Below are 15336 nucleotides of genomic sequence, written 5' to 3' on the forward strand. Positions count from 1 at the left end.
CTGGTGGATGGTTTACATTTGCATACATCATACACACATATTGCTGTGCAGCTTCAGACCAACCATGTTCCCATTGTCCACAGCTCCCATTCAGAAGTTTGAGACCTGTCAACATGAGTCCCAGCACCAAAAATTAATCTGATTCTTGCAAAAATCAACAAATTCTAAAACTTAGCCTTACAGTTTTAAACCATTTTTGCAAGAGGGCTTCACCCCCTTTGTATCCCTACCTTGGGGGTGCTGAACCTCCATACCCTATTTATATATAATAACTGAGGTCACTATAACTTGGAGTAGGGGGGAGTACTCAGAGAAACTGCAGTCTCAGAATTATTATATAGCCACCTGATTCACACTTACATTCTCACTGTTCTGAGGATTTTAATTATGGTCATCAGTCTTTCAAAGGACACACTCATTGTCCCCATTTGCCTGTAAACAGTGTTTCTGCTTAGTATGACACTTTGTATGCATTGTGTACTGGCTTCATAAATCTCATCCTCCATCTTTTTCCCACTTTGTTGACCTTTAGGATATCATCCACTCATGTAGTTTTTTGCTGTCATACTCTTTTTCGCAAAGTAGGTGATAAATTGAACAGAGTTCCAGAGGATGTACAGAACTCAGAAATAATGCCAGAGTTTAAAAGTGCATTGGATGAACATGGTTATTTTCAAGAAAGGTAGTAGATGGCAGGCTATTTGTAGCTTGGGATCAACAACTGAATTAGTAGGCAGGTAAACAGACAGACCTGGATGGCCAGATTATTATTGTCTGCAGTACCTATGTATTTTAGTTACTGTATGTCCTCCCAGGGGTTTCTACTACACTACAGCAAACATGAATTCGCTGAGCTTTGAATCACTGACTTTCACTCAAAACCTGCAAATCTGAAATTTCCCTAAAAAGGGAAGGCAAGCCATCTGGCTCAGTACCCCCTTTTAACTTTATATAAGAATCTCCAGTGTTATGGTACTTTAGTTTAAAGGGAAAGACTAGTAAATTACTGTCTCCATCTCCTCCTTTATGTTTCTCAATGGCCAGGATTCAACATACCTTAATTCTGGTGGTGTCAGATTTAGCCAAGCAGCATTTGGTCAGTTATTGTCAGTAAACTGAATCCTTTCTATCCATAAGTCTCACTTGGAAAATGTCCTTTCGTTACACAATCTACAAGTAGCCGACCTTCTACTACCTTTCCTGAAAATAACCATGTCCATCCAATGCACTCCCGAAAAAAATCAAACATTAATTTAAGCTTCTCAGCTGAAGATTTTACATAAGTTGTACATAGAATCATGGATGTGGCATCTCACACAAGTTGTAAAAAAGTGTTGGAAAAACATAAAACTTTTGGATAAAATTGTTATAATGTGTTTTATGATTAACTAATACACTACCTCTGTATTAGACAACCTCACAATCCTGACTTTATTATTTGATTATAGACTGGCGCTATACACTCTCCTTAATCTCCAGCATGTTCCTCTGCCTTTCTTACAACGTCACACCCTTCAACATATTCTTGCATCATCTCATGTTATACCATGTCTTCTATTACTTCATATGCTGAGGAGCTGTTACAGGGCATTTGCATTGAGAAAGTCCATGATCCTCTGAGCCAGCATGTTTGTGGTCATGTATGTTTTTCAGTCAATGGTAAGATAACTAAAATCACACACGAGTAAGGTGTTGGCTGTATGACAAGTGACTCCAGTAAGTCAGTGGGATCAGCAGAGTTCAATAATGCAATGGCTTTTATGTACAAAAACAGAGATCAAAATATGACCACTGATGATGAATTCTACAAGAACACTAATAAAGCAAAACAAAACATTTATTTAACTGACAGCAGTTTGCTTTGTTAAAAAATACCAATTGCTATTCAACAAAAGAGAACTAATCAAGTAACCACAAATGAAAATGAAAAAAAAAAACAGTATTATATCTGAGCAAGTTTTCATACTGTCTTGTGGGAGGAGACAGTAATGTAATCTTACTTAGCTTTCATCAGAGTAAAATGCCATGTCCTTTTTTATAAGCTAAAACCACTATGTCAGTGATGGTTGTTGGGACAGCTGGTTTATTCCAGTTTGTTTAATTAATTTCCTTTGATTTAGTTAAATGTGGTAGAACATATCCAGTGGTGTAAACACTGTTTCAAGACGAAGATCATTGTTGATGTGACACCCTGACCCCATGTACTAAATGGAAAAAAGAGGGTCAATGCTATTGGGTAGAACATGCAAACTCCACACAGTGACCTGAGATCTCAAAAGAACACTGGACCCAGAAGCTGTAAGGCAGAGATATTACCACTGAGCCACTGACAGAAAGCAGTGCTAAACAGGACTATTTCTAAAGAAAAGAATATTTCTAGTAGGATACCACAGGTTTTAATACTATACCTTGACCTTTTTAAGCCTTTACATTGGTGTTGCAACGGGTCTGGAAGAAATGGAAGCATTTGCCACTTTGAAGATGACACATTGCAAAAGAGTTGTTACATGAGAGAATTGGGTTAAAAATGATTGGAAGTCTGGAAAAAAAAGTTTGGTAATAAGGCAGCTTACACTCAGTGCAAAGATGTTCAAAGTACTTTACCTCAGAAATAAAAGCTGATTGTATAGCTAGAGGAGAAATGCTAATAACAAATATGAATCTGATGATCTAAAGTAAACAGTGTGAGTAGGTAGTAAGGAGAGCTGAGGATACTTTGATACAAAGGAAATAGATTAACATGTATATAACAGGATACTGTTCTCACAGTGTACAGCCATTTAATAAGATCCCCTCTGAAGTACTGCATACAGTCCTAAAGACCCAGCTTTGCAAAGACATAGAAGTGGAGGCGGCAATTCAGATGAAGATACTCAAAATGATAAAGGTCCTGTGTATGCATCAGACATTTGAAGAGACAGAGATAAAAACAAGTGAATACATATACTTTTGAGATGCAAAGTATATTACAAGTTCATAAATTCATAGAGGATTACTAGTTAACAGCCCTGCATCCCTTACAAGCCTAGCCATATTTATCCCAAGTTGCCCCAGTTGACGGTGGTTAGGTGAGTGAGGTTCACAGAGGTAAGAGTCTATGGTAGTAAATAATGAGTTCCTCTGTCCAGCAGAAACATGGGCGCCATGCCAGGAGTGAATTTCCATTCACCTATCCATATATCTAGGTTGCATTTGAAGAGGGTCAGAAAGGGACTCTGTTTCACATGAATTGGAAGGTTGTTCCAGAAAAGTGTCAGTCTCTGGGAGATATATATCTCTCCAGCATGACCTGTTCATGTCAGAGGCTAGGTTAAGATCCCTGGAGTGAGTGACCCATGTGCAATTTGATTTACAAATGTGTAGCATTTCCACCAGTGCAAGGTCAGAGACTGCCCTGTAAGTTATGCACAGGTCACTCCTTAGCAACCTACAGGAGACAGAATATAGTGACAGAACTTTCAGTCTTTCCGCATAAGACTTGTTTTGTGTATCCTTTAATTTCTTGGTGAGAAACTGTTGTGGTCTCTCCAATTGGTGCAGGTGTCTGGTGAGGTACATGTAAAAGGGAGCATTGTACTCAATTACTGGTCTGATGAGGGCTGAGTGTAGATCTAGATGAGATGCCTTTACTTATAAGATGTGCCACAAAGAAGGATTTCCTTACTACTGTGGATATGTGGTGGTCAAAGTTCAGGTTGCTATCAACCTCAGTACCCAGATCATGTACCACTGGGTCTACACTTAGTGGGGTACTGTCTATAATGTAATTAGCATGGATGGCAGCTTTCACAAAGTGAATAATAATGCCTTTTTTGCATTTAGCTTTAATCCATGGCTTTGGCACTGATCATTTGTCTGCATTAACCCTGTCTGCAGTATATTAACATCATTGGGGGATTCGGTGATTGATCCCAAATTGCAGTCGTCAGCGAACTTGGTCAGCCACATGTCGTCCAAGTTTGTCAGGACTGCTGAGAAATAAATTCTGAACAGTAAGTAGCCCAGCACAGGATCCTGTGACATGCAAATGGTGACTGGTCTTTTGATAGAGGTGACATCACCCACTTTGACATTATGTACCCTGTAGGTGAGCCAGTTGGCTACCCATCTGGAAATATAGGGGTTAATTCCCAAGAGAATTTCTCTATAATACCTGAGTGTGGGATTGCTTTAAATGCCTTGGCTAAGTTAAGATAGGCAGTATGCAAGTAACCATGTTTAACAGGCATGATCTACCTTTAATAAATCTGAACTGGGTTGAATCCAGAATTTGAAGATTACCTATGTTCTTGTTAATAAGGGCGATAATGATTCTTTCCATGGCCTTGCAGATGAGGCTAGTCAAGCTTATGGGCCTACAATTCACAGGGTCTGTTGATGGTTCTCCTTTGTGCAGAGAGATTACTGTTGCTGTCCTTCTTTCCACCAGAACATAGCCAATTCACAGGCTATAGTTAAACAGGGATCCAAGTGGGTCTGCTAGGTCATGTTTTAAGTTGTTTAAAAGGCAGCCTAGGACATTTTCTGGTCCCAGTGATGCCACATTTTTGGATTTGGAGAGCACCAAGATGACCTGCTCTCTTGAGACAATAGGCTGAGGAATGGTGATAGGTATACTTTGGGGGGGGTGACTGGAGGGGACAGGGGGTGAAGTTTGCTCCAAATCTATCAGCTAGCAGGTTGGTTATTACTTCTGATTGAGTATGGGTGGTGCCAACCACAACCAGTTCAGTGCATAGCTGGGTATTCCTTTTTAGATTTTGGACATAGTTAAAGAATGCCTTGTGATTATCCTTAGCTAGGGAGGCTATTTTTGCTTCATAATTAGCTCTGAAGCACCTGACAAGATCTCCAATTTGTTTGTTTAAGCTAGAGAGGGCTTTCTTCCTTTACTGAGTCAGGTCTCTTTTGTTCTTGGACATTAGTTTCTTTCTCTTGTTGTTTAGCCTCTTTATACTAGGGGTCCACCAGGGAGTGTTTTTTTTTTTTTTGGCAAGACCTGGCTTTAATCTGGTCAGGCACAGCCAATTCTGTACAACTGCTTAAGGGGTTATACAGGGCATGGTGTGCACCTCTGCATAGGAGTCTGTGTTATCTGCATTCAAGGGGGCCTTGAAACTCCTCATACCATCATTTATTTATTTATTTATTTAACATTTGTCAACTGGGAATGTCCGACTTGGAATGAGGCCAATTTTCAGTGGAGTCCCGGGGAGAAACACTCCAGATGCATAGGAGGTAGTTTGCCTTTGAAAAATTCTTAAGCCTTTTTGAGCTTGATGGGATATCTGGTCTTTTAATTACATCGAATGAGACTGATTTATGGTCCATTTTTACCAGGAAAAACATTACACGGGGGGGTGGGGTGGTACAATGGTATCCCATGTTAGTGAGTACTATGTCTAGGACATTTGAGCCTCTTGTGGGTGTGCTGATGAGCTGTTACAGGGCATTTGCATTGAGAAAGTCCAAGAACCTCTGAGCCAGCATGTTTGTGGTAATGTATGTTTTCCAGTTGATAGTAAGATAACTAAAATCACCCATAAGTAAGGTGTTGACTTATGCCAAGTGACTCCAGTAAGTCAGTGGGATCAGTGGAGTTAAATAATGCAATGACTTTTATGCACAAGAAGAGAGATCAAAATATGACCATTGATAAATTCTACAAGAACACTAATGAAACAAAACATTTATTTAACTGACAGCATTTTGCTTTGGTAAAAACATACCAATTGCTATTCAACAAAAGAGAACTAATCAAAGTAACCACAGATGAAAATGAAAAAAAGACAGTATTATATCAGAGCAAGCTTTCATACTCTCTTGTGGAAGGAGATTCATGCACCTGCTATTTTATATATATATATATATATATATATATATATATATATATATATATATATATATATAATTAGTATGAGCTTACTACATCTCTGTACCCTATATATATATATATATATATATATATATATATATATATATATATATATATATATATATATATATTTATTTATTAATTCTAAAGTCACTGAATTCTGATTAGTGAAACAGTATCCTAAGTTTGAAGTATACTTTTCCTACTGCAAAAGCTAACTATTTGTATAGATCCCATTGCCACAAAATCGCATGCCACAAATGCCATTTTGATTGGAATGAGTTGCCAGCTTTCAAGCAGTAGATGACAGTGTTTGAAACAACTTTTAGAAGAAGTTACAGGTTGTCCTACTGTAAAAGAATATTAAGGACAGGAATAAGATAGATTTCAAGAATGTAGACACTGTTTTCAGCTTATCTATTAGGCAGGGAAATGATCGGTCTGCATTTGGTACATGATCCTCATGTGCTTTTAAATTCTGCATAGTGTTGCTTCTGTTTCTTAATGACATGACGATTCAAAATAATATAGTACTGTAAAATGCGTTCATCCTTTCTATGGTTGCTTAAAGTGTTTTGCTCTGCAGATAAGGAAGTTATTGGATGTGAAAAATGTTTTGTTGTGAATTTGATGAACACTTTTAAGTACTTGTTTTACAGAAACATCTGCTAAAGAAGGCCTCTTGCTATGGTGTCAAAGGAAGACTGCTCCTTATAGAAATGTTAATGTTCAGAACTTCCATGTAAGGTAAGAAGAGAACTTGTATTATCCTGTTTTTTTATCTCTGAAAATCATTAGAGCCAATTGTTAGAACCCTTCAAGAAGTTAATCTATGATTTTATAGCAGTTTGAGTGTCTTGCTTTTAATATATTATGAATGCTCACTATACATATCTAGTACATAGTATTAGACTAGAATTTAATTAAAATGTCATGTAGTGAGTACACTTCAAAGTGCTATAATAATTATCTGACTAGAGATGAAACAATTGGTTAAGGGTCATAAGCTGGAACCAAACCTGAACCACAAGCAAGCCCGTTCAAAGAAAATTATTTGAAATTGTCCTTTCTTTGAAGTGAGAAAGTCAAAGAGGAAAAAATTACAGAATCTGTTTTTTGGGGGGCTGGGGTAGGGGCAGCATCCTGTACCTCCACATAGGGGTTGTACCCGCCAATGTCATGTCACTAAAATAATCAACACTTAGATAAAAGCAACTCAGAAAAAGAAATGTCTTCACTGAGTTGCAGCCAGTATGGACTTTTAAGTCTCTTTTGCTCAACTGCCATTATCAATAGTTTCATTTAATTCTGTTTGATGAGTCAAGATGGCATTTAACTTGGAAAAAAAAATACAAAAGCATGTATCTACTGAAACAGCAATAAAATGCTGTAACATTATTGTAGTACATGGAGCGCCATGATTACACTTCAAAATCGGAAAAAAGTTAAACTTGTTATGCACTACTGCAGAGCAAGAACTGATTTTAACAGTACTTTTAGAGCATAGCTCGAAAGTTGAATTTCAAGGCATCAGTGTCTTGAACATATAATAATGTTGATATAATCAGAGACACAATCATCCATGAATCTGAAGCCTTTTCCCAGGAAGAGTTACCCATTTCATGTTTTTTGTTTGGTTTGTATGCAGATGACATTATTGTAATAATGAAAAACAGTAATTGTTGAAAGAAATAAAATATGACTCCAGCAGTAAGAACAACAAAACCAACGTCTATTCACACCACTGGAAACGGGTTCTAGGATAGGAAGCACTGCCACACGTAGCACAGAAAAGTAAAAAGAGTCCCAAATTTATTAAAATTTGTTTAAAACAGAATCAGTTAAGCGCTTTCATCAATTACATTGACTTCTTCAGAACATCTTAACAACTTCTCCTAAAAGTTTATATGTGCTGTGCAATTAATTCTCCAATTAAACAATTAGTGGCAGAGTTACCTTCTTAAAGTGCACCAGTGTCATAACCTTTTTCCTTGTAAAATTTCACTCAACAGTCACCATTAAATGTACAGAGAGCTTAATATATCATTACATGCCATAACATTAGTGGTCAATAATCTTTACTCCACCTCACCCTTTAGCTTCTAATATAGCCTTTACTGATATAGCATCGTTTAAACCAGGGTATGTGGTAGAATTCAAGAGTATTTGCCATTTAGACTCACTCTCATTCAATTTCTTAGTAATAGTTTCCCCTCTGGGGTTACCCTTAATTTGTTCTATTATGGCAAATTTAAATTCTTTACAACCTTGACTGTTAGATAAATGTCTATACAGTGCGTTGGTCTCATCCTTTCTCCTTATACAATATGTATGTTCATATATCCTGTTTCTAAGACATCTATCTGTTTTCCCCACATAGTAACAGGGACATAGGGTACACTTAGCTAAATAAACCACATGTTGGGTACGACAATTACCATTTTGAAAATAGACCATGGTCTGGTTGATATTCTCTAACCTCATCTTCGTACTAATCATAATGGCCCAACATTGGTTACAATTGCCACATTTTTGTGTACCCCTCCCTGTTCTTCTGTGTGCTGTAGAGTCTTTCCTCATTTCAAACAATGTTTTAAGACTGAAACCGGTTTTAAATACGAACGAAGGCTGTTCGCCCAGTAACTTGAAAATATTGTGTATCACAACAACATACATTCTAGTATGGGGGACATTAGTGTGTACAATTACACAGATTTTAAGCTTGATATTGGACACTTCAGTCTTTTTGCGAAAGGAATGAAATATGTTCCTAAATCTAAATGTAATATTGTTGACTATATTGTGGAATTTAAACTATACTTGCGCAAATTAAATTTAGCCGCCTTTTTTCATGAGAACAATAGAACTGCGGTTATTGAAAAACCTCTTAGAAAAAAAAGTACATTCATTCCCCCAACTAATCCCACCTTGGCTACTTTTGACAAAGTAGTCACAGATGAAATATATAAAGCTTTTAATGTAGTTAACAACAAAAAAATGTCCTTCAATTTAACGAAAATAGAGTATAACTCCCTCAAACAACTGCAGGAAAACAACCAAATTAGAATTATGAAACCTGACAAAGGGGGAGGGATAGTGTTGTACAACCAGTTAGAATATGTGAATAAAATACATACTATCTTACTCAATACAGGTAATTATGAGGTAGCATCTCTGAATGAGGCAAACATTGCATACCACAAAATAGATTTATTATTAGAGGATTTGTTAATGGACGATAGAATTGACACAGATATATATGAATTTTTACAGGTGAAACATCCAGTTATGGCGACCATTGTAGGGATACCCAAAATCCATAAAAATCTTATGGATCCCCCATTCAGACCTATCATCTCAGGGAACAAGTCTAAAACCTTCCCTTTTGGTCAGGTGATAGATAGATGGTTGAAAAATATATATAGTCAAATCAATCATATAATCATTGATTCCTGGGATTTTTTGTCTAGGTTAACACAAGATTTATTCAGTAATAATATCACATTTGTTACCATTGATGTAATGGAACTATTTTCATGTATCCCGGAAGAAGATGGTCTTAGGAGATTTGAGAACAGCATTCAAAAATACAGTGGATTCCACTGGGACAAAATACAACTGATTTTGGAATTTATGGAAATAGTATTGAGAAACAACTTTATTTATTATGAAGGAGAATATTATAAACAGAAAAATGGTGTTGCAATGGGGGCGGCATGTGCGCCTATGTTTGCCAATTTAGTTTTATTGGACTGGGAGGAACAATACGTATTACAAGGGAAATGGAATTCACACATAAAATGCTATGTACGATTCCTGGACGACATTTTTATGTTGTGGACAGGGTCTGAGAATGAGTTAAATGAATTTATAGATTACATAAATGGAACTACTCAATATTTAAGATTTACTTACAATTTCAACAGTAATGGGATTTCCTATTTGGATACCTATGTACACACTGTCAATGGTCATTTTGCCTCTAAAATATTTAGAAAAAGTACGTTTAGTAACAGCTACTTAGAATATTCAAGCTGTCATCCATACAAACAAAAAGCAAGTATTATTAAGGGGCAGTGTATAAGGGCAGCTAGGATGACATCTGAACTAGCTGAATTAGAGGAGGAATTTAATGTCATAGGCAAAATGTTTTTAAATAGAGGTTATCCTATATCCCTAGTACATGACACTATTAAATATGTTAGGTCTGAATGGAATAATAAATACAAACCTATATTAGGTAGTGGAAAGAGAAACATATTTAAGAATTTGAATCAACCAAAAGACAACCCACATAACCGGTCTTGTATTATAAGATACGGACACTTTGATAAGGAAGTTAGAAAGATTATAGGTAACAACTGGAATATTTTAAAATCTGATGACAATATTTTCAAGTTACTGGGCGAACAGCCTTCGTTCGTATTTAAAACCGGTTTCAGTCTTAAAACATTGTTTGAAATGAGGAAAGACTCTACAGCACACAGAAGAACAGGGAGGGGTACACAAAAATGTGGCAATTGTAACCAATGTTGGGCCATTATGATTAGTACGAAGATGAGGTTAGAGAATATCAACCAGACCATGGTCTATTTTCAAAATGGTAATTGTCGTACCCAACATGTGGTTTATTTAGCTAAGTGTACCCTATGTCCCTGTTACTATGTGGGGAAAACAGATAGATGTCTTAGAAACAAGATATATGAACATACATATTGTATAAGGAGAAAGGATGAGACCAACGCGCTGTATAGACATTTATCTAACAGTCAAGGTTGTAAAGAATTTAAATTTGCCATAATAGAACAAATTAAGGGTAACCCCAGAGGGGAAACTATTACTAAGAAATTGAATGAGAGTGAGTCTAAATGGCAAATACTCTTGAATTCTACCACATACCCTGGTTTAAACGATGCTATATCAGTAAAGGCTATATTAGAAGCTAAAGGGTGAGGTGGAGTAAAGATTATTGACCACTAATGTTATGGCATTAATTTGATATATTAAGCTCTCTGTACATTTAATGGTGACTGTTGAGTGAAATTTTACAAGGAAAAAGGTTATGGCACTGGTGCACTTTAAGAAGGTAACTCTGCCACTAATTGTTTAATTGGAGAATTAATTGCACAGCACATATAAACTTTTAGGAGAAGTTGTTAAGATGTTCTGAAGAAGTCAATGTAATTGATGAAAGCGCTTAACTGATTCTGTTTTAAACAAATTTTAATAAATTTGGGACTGTTTTTACTTTTCTGTGCTACGCATGGCAGTGCTTCCTATCCTAGAACCCGTTTCCAGTGGTGTGAATAGACGTTGGTTTAATTGTTGAAAGAAGCTGTACTAGTCATGCTGGAAGAGTATGGAAGGTGGAGTTAAACTTTGAATAAAGAAACATGCAGACTGAGGGCTTGGCAGCATCACTCAAGTAACAGGAGTTTTCTCAAAAAAAGTATAGAGTTATTAGGCATACAATCTGGATCAAAAGAAGTGCACAGCAAAATGTAGAAAGAATGGTTAGAAAAGGTAAAAAAAATAAAAATGTACAAAAACGCTTAAAGTATTCAGAATGAAAGCATTTCTAAAACTACATTAGTGATAAATCATCTAGCTATTATATGTGGGTAATACATTTGCCATTCAGGGTCTGGAGAAAGAGATGTTAGGTTTGGTATTTATATATTTGTGGGGGTTCAGACTGAACCCTGTAAAAAGTGTGATGGTATATAATGCATATACAAATGAAGGATTTCTGCTAATTGACCTAAATGGCTTTTTTGTCTCTACATTTATCTTTTGTATCAGCAAAAGTATAAAAGGAAGTTGATTCATTATATATTCTATACTGAGACCTAAGCATAAATCCTTTTGGGAAGAAATGTTGAGAAAGAAGACAAGATGATGTAAGAAGACTTGTATGTTTTAAAATTATAAGAGAAAAATAAAGACATGGAAAACAGATCGAAAATATTTGAGACAGATTAAAATGATATAAAGAAATGATAAAAAGATTATATTTAGTGGATTCATGGAAGAAACCAGAAGCAAGTGAAAGAAATAAAATATTTACGGAAGACAGGCAGCAAAATTAGTGAGCCAAGCATACCGAGGCAGCAATGCCATCTGCTGTGTCAGTGTGATGACTAAATCCACAATGAAAAAAGTACAGCCCCCCCCCCAAATTAAAGGCATTATAGGAAAATAATGTTCCTCAAATTTTGACATTTTGTTCTATATCTGGAAGTATTCTATTTGCCCAGTAGAAGTTTCCTGAATCTGACAGTCTTCCATTCATTTACTCTGCTGACTTAATTATTACATTCAGGTCATTGGATTGGACTGACTGCCCTGACCTATACAGTGCCCATCACCTCCTAAGCATTTAGTTTGGGTATATACTTTCCTCTTTTTGCCTCCATGATCTTTAATCTGTGTCTTACAATGCATTCATAACCCCTCATCAATCACAGAAGTGCACAGTACCTGTTTGGAACCATAATACAATATTGTTAGATTGTAACTGAGGATCAAATGCTTTAAAATGGCATATGTATGCAGATGCCACAAAAGAAGGTAGGTGAGTGGTTATGCCACTGACGGAGGAAGCTGGTGGTTTGTTGGCAGCAGACTCTTGGCATGAGGGAGGGGGCCACTGAATACACTTTATATATAAAACTGTCAATGCGGTTGAGTATAAGATTGCACTCTAAGAGAAAATGCTTCCATAAATCTTGTTAGAACTCAGGAATGAAAGAAATAAAGGAAAGTAATCTCCAGTATTTCTTCTGTGAGAGACTGGAGGAAGGCAGCAGCACTGATGGAAATGTTGGAATTTTGGTGAAAAGTGTCATGGGACAGGAAACTGCAAAGATCAGCGAAATTGTTTCACTGCCTCATAGAATGAAAAGAATCCTTCAGTAACACCAACTTGGTAGAACTTAGGTAAATGTTACTATTATACAACGACCCCCCATTAATATTCCAAAATGTGTACGCTGATTGGTCAGTGTGCACGTTGTAAATCAGACTTATACTAATGGACAAAGGTCCGGTCGCCTGGACTTTTTCCATTAGTATAAGTCTTTTTTTACAGCAATGGAGAACGCAAGATCTCCGTTGCTGTTTAGACACTATCTCACTATGTTAAAGGAGTTTAACATAGCAAGACAGCTTTAAAAAAAGTAACGGAGATCTTCCTTTCTCCGTTGCTTTTTTTAAAGCTGTCTCCCTATGTTAAATGGGTTTAACATAGCGAGACAGCTTTAAAAAAAGCAACAGAGATTCTCCATTGCTTTTTTAAAGCTGTCTCGCTATGTTAAACTCCTTTAACATAGCGAGACACTTTGTAAAAAGCAACGGAGATCTTGCTTTCTCCATTGCTTTCACCCACAGCTCTGATGTACTGTGTAGGCATACGCATGCGTAGTACATCAGAACTGCCGCAGAATACCAGACAGCTGCGGAAGGCAGCAAGGAGGCATTATACAATGCCATTATTTAAGAAAAGTAAGTATTTTTTTCTTAAATAATGTCATTGTATAATAGCAATAACCCACTTCTGGGTGTGGGTAATACTGGATTTACCCACGGTTGTCTTTGTTTGGCCATTCAGGCTTCACCCTCATGACCAAACCACACCAACCGTGGGTAAATCCAGCATTACCCACACCCAGGCGTGGGTTACTGCTTTAATACTTTTCATTTCCTAAAAGAATGCCATGTTAGCATTTGCTAGCCTTATTCAGAACAGTTTTATAATTTCAAAGCTTACATTTTATTATTATTCCTTAAATACTTGACTAGGATTATTGCTGTACATTTACTACTTTGAAATATAAAGGGCAAGAACTGTAAATGCACTCTGCAGAAATAAACTGACATTCTGTGTTATGTATAATCCTTGAACATTCACAGCATACAAGGTTAGTAAAAATGATGCCCTGTGCCCGTAAGACATTCCATGGTGCAAAAAAATGTGTGACACTTTTATCTGTGTTCAATGTATGTATTTTCCCATTACTTTCATCTCATTACATGAACTATTTTTGTAATTGCTGATTTGGCTAATAGGTTCATAGGTTCATAGGTTCATACTAGGCTATCTGCCCTGGGGGAATTATAAGCCTAGCCCGATTCTGTATGGCTTACGCCACCCCTTGATTTGAGTATACTGTGCCCTTTTTAAGGTTTAGTTTACTGTGCCTCTGTCTAATAGTGACACGGGAGTAATCCCTGGGACAAACCTACGATCCCCCATCCACCTATTGAGATTCTTCTTGAAGAGATTCAGTGAGGTGCTCTGCCTCACATGAACTGGAATTCTATTCCAGAGCGAAGGGAGCCTCTGGGTTATGAACCTGTCCCTCCAGCAAGTTCTATTTATTTCTGTGCTGAGGTTCAAGTCCCTCGAGCGTGTGGCTCTAAGAGATTTAGATTTACTGAGGTGGAGCATGTCCATTAATTCTGGATTTGACATAGCTTTGTATGTCAGGCATAGATCGCCTCAAGTAGGCGGTATGCAACTGAGTAGAGCTGGAGTTTTTAACCGAGCAGCATATGGCATCTGTTTGAGACCCTTGATCCTCTTGGTGAGATACTTTTGGGGTCTTTCTAATTGCTGCAGGTGTCGGGTAAGGTACATCCCAAAGGGGCATTGTATTCTATGATGGGCCTGATGAGGGATGAATAAAGGGGCACGATTACCTCTCTTGATCTAGATGTGAAACCCTTCGTGATGAGGTGGGCTATGTAGAAGGTCTTTCTAACCACTTTGGCAATGTGATTTTCAAAGGAGAGATTGCTATCAACTTGGGTCCCCAGGTCCCTAATAACTTTCTCTGTACTTAATGGGTTTCCGCCTATGTGGTAATTTGTGGGCACATTGTTTTTGCCAAAAGGTATGACTATACATTTTTTGGCATTAAGCTTTAAACTATGGCACTGGCACCAGTCATCTGTCTCTGCGAGACCTTTTTGAAGGATGTTTGTGTCAGCTGGAGAGTTGATTATGGTGCACAGTTTGCAGTCATCTGCGAACTTGGTGAGCCATAGTCCTCCCACATTTGCCTGTACCTCGGGAAAGTATATGCCGAACAAGAGTGGTCCCAGGACAGAACCCTGTGGGATGCCACTTGTGACCGGTTTCGAGTCTGACATGGCTCCAGCAACTCTCACTCTGTGGGTTCTGTCTTTGAGCCAGTTTGCGACCCATCTTGTGACATAGGGGTTTATATTTAAGCTGGATAGCTTATCTATGATGCCCGAGTGGGGTATTGTGTCAAATGCCTTTGCAAGGTCCAGATAGGCTGTGTGGACTACCTTCCCTTCATCTATGGCTTTGGTGACTGTTTCAAAGAAGTCAACCAGGTTCAAAAGGCAGGATCTGCCCTTGACAAAGCCGAACTGGGTAGGATCTAGTGTCTGTAGGTCCCCAATGTCTTTGTTTATGAGTTCCATGATGATCC

General features: G+C 37.4%; 1 protein-coding gene across 2 annotated transcripts in view; it reads left to right on the top strand.

The window, feature by feature from the left end:
• The window catches only part of ACTN2 (actinin alpha 2), a 575275-nt gene that overhangs the window by 137017 nt on the left and 422922 nt on the right, over window positions 1-15336 (top strand). For both annotated transcript variants that reach the window (XM_044059081.1, XM_044059086.1), the window contains exon 5: window positions 6535-6622. In XM_044059081.1, the coding sequence (XP_043915016.1) occupies window positions 6535-6622 (88 nt within the window). The remainder of the gene's footprint in view (window positions 1-6534; window positions 6623-15336) is intronic.

The sequence above is a fragment of the Protopterus annectens genome, chromosome 1.part2, assembly GCF_019279795.1.
Source record: "Protopterus annectens isolate FY-2018-M chromosome 1.part2, PAN1.0, whole genome shotgun sequence".
Taxonomy (NCBI): domain Eukaryota; kingdom Metazoa; phylum Chordata; order Ceratodontiformes; family Protopteridae; genus Protopterus; species Protopterus annectens.